Below are 10,633 nucleotides of genomic sequence, written 5' to 3'. Positions count from 1 at the left end.
CAGTATGTGTATCAATCAATCAATCAATCAATCAATCAATCATCGCATTTATATAGCGTACTACTTACCCAGAGGGTCTCAGGCAACTTATTTCCTCAAATGCCTTCACTAACGGTGGACCTTTCACTAATAAATCTAAACATTCATCTTGAAGCTGTTTTCCTTCTTTTACGAAAGACCTATAAAAGCTTTCCCCATTGATCCGTGGCCATTTCAAGCGCCTGCCCTGATCCGTAACCCTCTCTGAATTAGTCCCCCCCCCCTATTTGTAACCTTACTTGTGTTTAGCTCTATTAACGACAATATTAGGGGGTTGTGATCACTAAAGCCACTCAACTCTATTGCGGCCACTTTTTGAGCAATTGGGACACTAATATAAAATCAATAAAGGAACTACATCCCCTTCCTTTAAATGTAGGGTTAACCAATTTGTTAGGCTCCAAGGCCATTAGATCCATCGTGTGTTCTAGGGTATGCTCTTTCATCAGCCTACTCAATTCCCTACCCTCCAGTGTGTGCTCGAAGTGTGGACCCTCCTCGAAGCTACAAGACGTCCAGTCTTCTCTAATGGATAACACATTTGGGCACAAATGACAGTTGAAGTTCCCAGCTTTTAAGAGCATGGGTACCATTGTACCCTGCTTTTGCCCCATCAGCTAGCTTAATCTTTCATCTAACTCTTGCACTTTGGAACCTCCTGCATTATAAAAATTATTCAAGATTATATTAAGGCCCCTATTTTTGAACTGGAGACCCAACATGTGGTCTGAATTCCATTTTAAATCAGTCCATACCCCTTCCAGACACAAATCTACAAATATTAGTAGTCCTCCCCTCGCTCTTCCGGCCACTGACTTAGTCGCAGGAACCCCAAATGATTTATACCCAGCTAAGTGGAAATTGGTGCAATCTACCTCCCAGGTTTCTTGCACACAAATTATTTTAAATGTATTAATAAATTGCAACCATTCCGGATTTCAGAACTTGGATTACAGTCCAGCTACATTCCAGGAGACTAATTCGAAAGAGCTCCCTGGGAGATTTAGAGAGGGGCGAGTGCCAATAGTCGGCCTATCACTGCTTTGACAAACCTCTAACCTGGGTGGCTTTATTTTACGAGAGCAAGGATGGGTCACCTTTAAAACAACACGTCTTGATTGGCCCTCAGGCTGTGGGGTTGGGTGTCAGATGGCCATATTTAACCCATATTCTTGTCCTTATTCCTCTTCCTGTAGTCAATCCACTTCACTGAGATTTCTTCCGCAGTAAAGTGGGGCATATTTATTGAATAATGGGAGTACCAGCCCACTCCTCACCCTCGGGGGGGGGGGGGGCTGCCTGGCGTCTACATGACTCTCCACCCCTAGGCCATTATGACCCTGTATGTAAAAGAACCCAGTGGTAACAGACCGATACTTGAACAGTCCTCCGCCCACAGTCGACCTCTAAAAGAGTGAAGTGCCTTCTGTACAAGCCAGGGGAATCTGAAATTCACAACTATACAGTTCCCCTCATAAGTCTTCCTTGCCTTGCCTATCCAGGCTACTCTTCTGGCCATGAGAATCTGGCTATGGTATGCCATCCTAAACCCTGCATATCTAGATAGCCAGTGGGCCACCTTGTTAATCAACATTCTTGTGGGTTCAGCAGTGTTCCCCTTAGTGGTGGGCACACCAACCAGGACTATATAGTCCCTACTTAGTACCCCCCTCTCTTCTTTGCTTACCTCTCACGAACACAGCCCCTTTTACATGCATCCTTACTATCTAGATGTCATTAACAGTAAGTGAACACTACTTAGTCACTGTCTTGCTGAAGGAGGCATGACATGCTGTCCAGCTTTTGCAACCCGCCCTGGGGCCTCATTTATGAGGCCTTGCGTCAGTTTTGCGCCGGCGGTGCGTCACTTTTTGTGACGCATCGGCGGCGTAAAACATGCGCCTTGTTGCGCCATATTTAAAAAGTGACGCATCTAGGTAGATGCGTCACTTTTTAAACCCCTGCGCCACATTATGCCTGCGTCAGGTATAATGTATGCAAAGGGGGCGTTCCCCCGCAAAAAGCCTCGTAATAGTGACGCAGTGAAATCTATGAGATTTCACTGCGTCACTTTTAGGATGCGGTTGCGTCAAAATCTTGCGCCTGCCTCACAGCAGGCGTAAGACTGACGCAAGCCCTTTCACATGGGGCTTTCCCCATGTGAAAGGACGCATTGCTGGAGTTGCGTCACTTTTGTGACACACTCCAGCAATGCGTCACTTTTGCGCTTACAGGTGCGTCAGAAATACTGACGTATCTGTAAGTCCTTGCGACATGATGCGTCATACATTAAATATGACGCATCATTGGTGTCGCAAGGAGTGCGCAGTGAAAAGTGACGCATCGCTGTTTTCACGCAGCGATGCGTCACTTTTCATAAATGAGGCCCCTGGTTTGTAGTTGCTGTACGAGGCACAACAAGTTATCCCGCTCCTGCAACCCGTGATGCAGCAGAGTATGTCATTTTTTAAAAGTCTGCTTTACTGATGTAAAGTTGTTTTTTTTTTTACTATTTATTTCTTTTATTAGCATTCGCTGCACGCTGTGCTTTAGCTGTAAACATCTGAAGCTAAAGCGTGACATGACGCGTTTGCTGCAAAAGTAAATAAATAGGAAAAATGCAAGGGCTGCATGCCTTTTTTTGTACTCATTTACATTTGTAGCAATTGCGGCACACCATGCTCAAGCTTAAAAAAGAAGAAGCTATAGCTTGGCATGCCGCAAATGCCAATAAAGCAAATAAATGCAAAAAAGGCAAGCAGCAACCTCTACATTATTGTTGCTTTTACCTTTTACCTTACAACATGATGGCCGCCTGCCTTTATTTTCTATTGTTTTACTTTTCTGGCATTGACGCCCTGGTGCATTGTCTCAAGGAAGGGTGTAGTACCACAGGCTGTTACTAGGTGTCCCTGTGGAATAAAAAAAATGAAAACGTATACTCAGAATCAATCTTTCTCTTTATCATTCCATTAATGGTGCAGTACCTTATGTGGCTAATAGAGGTATCTTTACAACTCCACAGGGGTACCTAGTAACAGCCTCTGGTGCTGCACCATTTACTTCATTCCTTGCATTTCTTTTATTATTACTTATGCTACTGCTGGGATATAAAAAAAAAAGGAAAAAAAATTAGCATTTGACACGCCACTCGCTCAAAGTGTCACTAATGCGAGACCCATTGCATTGCGAATGCTTTTTTATATTTATATTTGTATATGGAAAAATACAATGCATTTTGGTCACGTAGGACACTTTAATACATGCTGAGTAATTACAAAATAAAATGTACACATGCGTTTCTCTTTGTTTTTCTCATACTCTGTCTCTCCTTCTTTGTTTCTTAGCCGAGCCTCATGTGCAGTAAGACTTCTCAGTGTAAGCATGACTGCCAGCCCGGAAGCCCTGGCTCACAGCCTTCCTGCGCCACCGCTCCGGCCACTTGTGCCCGTAGGCACTGCCAGCTTCCCGCCCTGTTCTCTTACCTTTTTCATCACCACACGATTCCCGCAAGTGTTGCATTTTCTTTAACATTTTTAGACTTAAAAGTTAAAAATATAACAGAAAGGGCAAACGGTCCTGGCGGGAGTGCAGATGTCCAGAGAAAAGTGCAGAGTGCTTACAAAGACGTATGCAATACTACTTATAATCAGCTGTAGGCGTTGAGTGATATTCAAAAATGTCAACAGAAATGCTACAAGTTACACGTATTTCCCGACTAGTGCAAATGTATGCGCATCAACTGGTCATCTGTCACGTCAATGCTTCTGAAATAGCAGGAGGACTGGGGCTGAATCAGTCATTTGAAACCAATTCTAGCTTACAATTAATTTTTGAGCAGCACATGGCTCACTAACACAAGAGATATCTGTGGGTGAAATACACTGAAAACACAGAAGTGTTGGTATAGATTTCTTTGTGGGAAAGCATCAGTGGATCGACAGAGGTCAGACAGGGACATGCTAACTAGTGCTGATCCAGGGAACAAAGATACCCAGAGCTTCTCAGTGGGAACCACTACCTCCTGCCAAAGGTAACGGGCAGAAGTGATTGAAATATATATTTAACAATAAAAAATGTTGATTAAGGAGTCTGATGACTTAGAAATCACTAGCGTGCAAGTATAGTCAAGATTATTTGAGTTCACACTAATGGGTAAGGAGGGAAGGAGAGAGGCCCCATTCAGAAATAAATTAAACTCTGTCAGACTGGCATTGATTATGAGGTTAATTAAATTAGCGGATACCTGGTTCCAACCCATTTCTCCAAGAGGCCTATTTCAGTTAATTCAACATACATAAGATTCTATATACAATGGATGGACTTCCTTGATTCAGCGGAGAGCAACAGTGGCACAAATGCCACTAACCACTGGGATTTCTTAAGCAAAGGAAGAGCTCGGGTGGGTGGAGGAGGGGGGATTGAGGAATATCTTCTCCTCCCGCTTTATCCTTCTGGCACATATCTGATTATTTAAGGATCATGGTAAAGCAACTAGAGTATGGTATTTGTTGACTCATTGTTGGTGCTGAAGGCCACTGTGGGTGCTTGGTTGTAGCCTCCACCTTGTTGATCTTCTCCATCATCACTCTCATCCTCCTCCTCCTCCTCTTCTTCCTCCTCCTCCTCCTCCTCGTCATCTCCTTCACCCTCCCCTTCTTGCTCATTTTCATGGATGGTGACCACCTCGTCTGGCTCAATGTCCCCTTTGAACCATACAGCCTTGTAGCTCTCATCGTTGACCCTCCGCTCCTTGGTGAGGATGGACTTCACCTCCTTGTCATTGTCCAGGTCCTCCTCCAGCTGGTCTACAGCAATGAAGGAAGCAGGGAGGGTGGCTTCTGTCGACATCAAAGCAGTGCTCCCTCTAGATAAGGAGTCAGTTGTAGTTTCTGAAGTGTTGAAGTTCAGATTCAGAGTCCCTCCAGCATCGTCAGCATCATTCGAGGCTGAGTTTGTGGAATCCGCGTACTCATTCTCAATAAGCATCCTATTCCCATCATTCGAGTCTCCCGATCCAGTTGAGAGCTGAAAGAAGATGGAAAGATATAAGCAGAAGGTGGATTAATGCTAACACCATATCAGATACATGGCTAATTGAATTCGTAATGGGTCATGCATCCTTTATGCTAAGAGAACCCCTTTAATTGTCCTTATTAAAAAAAGGTATTTCAGTGCAGTAACAAGACAACAGTCACTGTTCTGGTCTTGGGCTTTTTCGATACAGAACATTCCATAATGTCAATGTAGCTATTACATACATTCACTGTGCTTGTGTCATATTCGCTATCAAGGGGTGACATAAATGATCAGCATGTAAGCTAAAGGAAGCTTTCTTTACATCCTAAATGCAACCAATGATCAACATTTATTCCTTTGACTTGTCTACAATTTCTTTGCTTCTTTCATCAAGCTCTGTAAGATATGCAATTAAATTTACCACAGGACTTTCAGTTCCCCTTCCTGCATATCAGACAAAAGCAACTCTTAATTAAAAACCCAAGCAAAGGAAGCTGTTCACTTGTTATTGGCTTGAAGATACTTTTAATTGAACACATTGCTTACTTTAATGTTCTTTCAGGTGGATACTCTATCTAACTACAGGATCCTCACCTTTAGAATACCCCAAATGCAAAATTGTATCCATAGAATTTTTAGCAATGCTCCTCTGCACCAATAGGTGGCGCTTTGTGGCTCTATGTGAAATTCTGTCACCTCGGAAGTGATGGAGTATAGCTGTATCTAAGCACCACCTCTGCATTCTGATATTATTTTAAAACATGTTCTTCTTCCACAACCACCAATGCAGCGCACTGATACAAATGGTAGGTAACAGTGCACCAAAATCTAATTTGAAGCTTTATGGTGAATGTCAGGAGTGCACTCCACATAGCAAAGGGAGTGGGAAATATGAGGTTAGGTACAGCATCCACCATAAAGATAATTTCCCAAGGTAAGTAACTTGTTGTTCTGGTGGATACTTCTAACTACAAATTTCTCTCCTGTAAAAAAATACCATAGCAGTAGCTCCAAATAGTGTAGGCTCTGAGGAGTGGACTCTGATTTGGAAGTCTTGCCAGTTTGAACAGTCAAAATAGCTTCGCTGTCACACCCATCAAGGCAGTACTCTTTTGTGGCGTGTGCCCCAAAGCCTGTGTTGCATCCTAGCAGATGGCCTTAGTCGGCACCCTCTTTTGTTGCGAATGCCATTGTTGCAGTTGTTGCATTGGCCCTGGTGGAATGAACCCTAAGGTCTTTAGTGGGTTGTTTCTTGACCAACATATATATTTTGACACAAAGGACTATCCCTCTTGACAGGGTGCTTTTCCACCGCCTTGTTTTTCTTTGCTCCAGAGAATCCCACAAAGTGCGAATTATTCACAATCTGATCTTTTGTGTGACTGATGTATAAACTCAAAGCACTTTTAGTATCAAGCTGATGAAGTCTCTGCTCTTATTTCGAAGGGTGAGCGGGCGTAAAAAACATTGGCACTTTGATAGATTGATGGCAAGAAAAGGGGTCACAAATTTGGTAGGGTCCTCAATACTAATTTGGTGAGAGGAAATTCGTGTGGAGAATGCCACACAACTTCACTCACACAGAACACAGAGGGGATGGGAAGGAGAAAAAAAATTGGAGTGGCAGTAGTTGCAGTTAGCAGCTGTGCATCTGCTCAAAATACATGCACATACAAAATGTCAACATTAAGTTCAAGTCCCATTGTGATATGACGTATGGCTTTAGGGTATGCATATGAGTCAGACCTTAATAAATGCATTACAAACAGTGATTAAATAGAGAAGATTGATCACGTAAACACACAATGGCTGAAAGAGCTGATACATAACCCTCAACTGTGCCGACTGCAAGACCTTGCTGGATCAATGATACATCAAACAATAAAATATTCAAAGGTTTGCCTGCAGAGGACCAATATGACGAATGCCACACATGACAATGAGTTTCTCCCAGCATAGATTGACTGTGTTGAAGGGCTTTGGGCTGCAAGAATAACATTGACTACTTTGGTTGGCAGGCTGAATGCATTTAACTGCCACTGCTCAATCTCCATGCAAGGATGTATTGTATGTGTGACTTGGTGAAGGACTCTTCCCTATTGCTAAGAAAGTAGGTTCTCCCCAAGCAGTAGCTTGATCAAAGAGTGAATGCTGTAAATTGCATAATCTCCTTGCCCATTCTGGGTTGATGAAGATGATGGTCCAATCTGCCCTGATTATCCTTACAGGGGAGGTAGCAATGGGAACATGTACAGGAGAGATTTGTTCTTTCGCCGCTGGAATGCATCTCCCAGTGACTTTCCAGGAAGATCCTCCAGCACACTGTAATTTTGACACTAGTTATTCTCGACAGGGGTGAACAGATCTAATCAGGGCATGCCCCACTGATTGAAAATATCCTTTGCCACAACGGGATGGAGGTGACCTCATGCTCTATCAGCCTGCAACTGCTCAGCTGCTCTAGTCTGGCATTCAGAGATCCTGCTAAATGGATGACTACCTAAAGGTTGTTCTACTGGTCCAGTTACCTCCAGAGACGTATGACCACCTTGCATAGGATACAGGTTCCCACTCCATAGCACAGTCCAGTTGTGTTGTCTGCAAGGACCTGCACTAGCATTACTGTGCTGGATGGTGGGAAACTTTCAGGTCTAGATGGATCGACCGAAGTGCCAGTAGATCGAAATGGAGCTGCCTCTCCACAGGGAACCAGAGGACTCTGATTTCCACCTCCCCAAGGGACTCTAAATCCAGCAGTGCTGCATTTGTCACAGCTGTGAGGTCTGGGTGGGGAAGGGACAGTGGTCTGCTGAAGGTCAGGCTGCCACTTGACTTCCATCACAGAAATTCCTGGGTAGTCACCTGCGAGAGCTGGACAGAGTGTGAAAAGCAGCCCTGATGATTTGGCCCACTGAAGCATGATGTTCCTCTTTAGGGCCCATAAATGCCATCTGGCATTCAGAATGGGGTGGGGGATGAACGAGGCTAGGAGTCAAATATGCCTCAGAACATTTCTCAATGAGACACAGCATTCAGCCGAAAACATCAGGATTGTATCCTGAACATCCTGGACTTCCTTAGGCAGTGAAAAGAGCTTGAACACCACTGTGTTTAAGACAGTCCTAATGAACTAACTCCTGTGTGTGGGGCTCATGGAGGATTTTGGCAGGTTGATGGACAACCCAAAAGATTTCAGTAGTTTTGCGGTCATCTCACAACTGATTGTGGTGACTCCAACTTGGCCAGCAAGTCACTGAGGTAAGGGACCACATGTATCACGAACGTCCGTAGAAGGGTAGTGATTACATCATCACGTTCCTGCACACCCAAGCAAGGCCAAAGGGAAGCATGTCTAAGTGGAAGGGCTCTGTTCTCCCATGAACCACAAGGCAGGTATATTAAAGTTAACACAGCTTTGTAGCCACAGCAGCAGGTGATTAAGAGCTAGGAGAGTGATGTCCCTGCTGGTGCGCATGGCCTCAGTTGTTGCACTGACCTCTGCCACAAAAGGTTTGGGCCTGCTGTTTCTGCACATGTTGGAAGGACTGGCATTGTATGTAGGCTGGCTCCCTGGAGTAACCCCTAAATGTCCTGTACTGTTGGTGGATCTGCTTGGTCTGAGACAAGAGTCACAAATATCATGCTGTGGCTTGAACATCTTTAAAAAGTTTGAGTGAAGAATCAGTCTTCTCTCCACAATCAATAAAGGCTCTTTCGGTGCGCATGTGCTGATGAGAGGTGGAGCTTTTTACTAGTCGGTCAGCAGCGAGCGGCAGCAAGGAATTGGAGTGGAATCGGCGAGGAGTAGGTTCCTGACCTTTTACAGGAGCCTCACGAGACCAAAACAACCCCCCAAGCAGTCTCGGAGTCCAGGCTGTTGAGGAGCTGTGGTGCACCGGTGTCAGCTTCAGGGTACATCTTCAACCGTGGTCCGCGGATCTGACAGCAGGGAGCTCTGCAAGACATGGCACCATCAGGAATCAGCATCAGAAACGAGCGGCAGAGGCTGAGGTAAAAGGCAGTGCAGGGAGCTTGGTTGCTCAGAGCCAACCGTGTAGCGTTGCGCCCAGGTATGCTGCGAAGGCGGCCCAACTTGGTTGGGTGTTGCCTGCAGCAACAAGTGTGCCCGGCTTCTGGCCCGGCTTTGAGACATCGCCCCAGCCTTGCTATATTGCCACACGCCACACCGCAACAGCAATCGTAACTGCAAATGAAAATAAGAAGAATAAAACTAACAACAAATGCCTTTACACTGGGCCTGATTACTCCCTTAAGTCCAACTATGGACGGACAACCGGCACGCAAAGCCCATGGCTTAGAGTCAGTCGACATTATGACCTCGTCAACCTCGATGACTTCACACGGTTACTGACCTCTCCACCGGCCCTTCAGCTGACATTGGCACCACAGACATCACAGTCATTGCCACAGTTACCACTGCCTTCTACATCAACATCCTCATCAAGGGACTTAAACGACCTCATCACCAGTGAAGGAATGCCAGAGAGGAAAAAGAAATGCACCCACCAACCAAAGATATACACAACATTTTCCTTCCTGAAGGATCCTAGAACAGCTATTTACTCCAAGACTGGGAATATAAAAGGCCTGCAAACACCACTTTTATCAAGTAAAACTGATCGCAGCCCTCTCTACAGCAATCCAGTTGACTCATGACTGTTCGCTGATGTTAACAATCATCCTATTGTCGGGCTACAACTGTAATGCCAACATCAACTAAAAGCAGGGAAGTGGCCGAAACCACCCATGAGGTAGGTAAAGGAGTGAACAGTCCAAGCAGGGAAAACTTGGATTTGCCCCGCTCTGGAAAAAAGATTACTAATGACAACTCGTGGAGCTCGCCAAGGATGCTCAAATCCTCCGAGATGGCGATCCACTCCAATTCAGCCACCCGGGTCGAGAGATACCAAAGCCAAGTTAGTACACCTCACATAGAAAGCCCAGTCTCACCAGCCAAAACCAAGGTTCAGGTCCACCATGATGGAAAAGGACAAGACTCACTCTTCCAACCGAACAATAGTTCCCCTATTCAAACAAACACAATCCAAGCAATACAGACAGAACAATTAACAACGACCAATGAACAGGACAGCCGGAAAGAAAGCACACAAAATGTATTCTCCAACCAAACAATAGTTCTCCTATTCAAACCAAGATATTTCCAACAGCTCAAGCAGACACCTGGGAGCAAGTAGCAATACACAGTAGGCTAACAGCAAACACGCCCCAGTGCGTCAATCCTCACTACCATACAATGATTCCCATTCTACGAACAACGACATGACCTTTATAGCAACACAGGAATGGAAAGAACTAGTTGCTTCTTAAAATTTGAACCCTGCTCACTTCAATTCACCCATTGAAGTAAACAATTTTCCAAGACTGGAAAAAAGTAACAACACCGGATATTCATTCCAGGAATCTGTATGGACAATAATCCTAAATACCCTGCAAGATTCAGCCGCAGCCCTACAATTTCAATCACATAAAGTGGACTTACAGCTTACTGTCCTACAGACAATGGCCAACTCTATTTCAGGAATTGATTGGAAGT

General features: G+C 44.8%; 1 protein-coding gene across 9 annotated transcripts in view; it reads right to left on the bottom strand.

Moving 5' to 3' along the window:
* Positions 1 to 3,220: 3,220 nt before the first annotated feature.
* Positions 3,221 to 10,633, bottom strand: part of CDHR5 (cadherin related family member 5) — a 423,620-nt gene continuing 416,207 nt past the window's right edge. For all 9 annotated transcript variants that reach the window (XM_086957775.1, XM_086957776.1, XM_086957779.1 and 6 more), the window contains one exon: positions 3,221 to 5,067. In XM_086957775.1, coding sequence (XP_086813901.1) covers positions 4,534 to 5,067 — 534 coding nt within the window. In that variant the 3' untranslated portion in view covers positions 3,221 to 4,533. The remainder of the gene's footprint in view (positions 5,068 to 10,633) is intronic.

Source organism: Lissotriton vulgaris, chromosome 2_1 (assembly GCF_964263255.1).
Source record: "Lissotriton vulgaris chromosome 2_1, aLisVul1.2, whole genome shotgun sequence".
Lineage (NCBI taxonomy): Eukaryota > Metazoa > Chordata > Amphibia > Caudata > Salamandridae > Lissotriton > Lissotriton vulgaris.
Note: the sequence above shows the minus strand (reverse complement) of the source record. Positions and strands in the feature narration are given on the sequence as shown.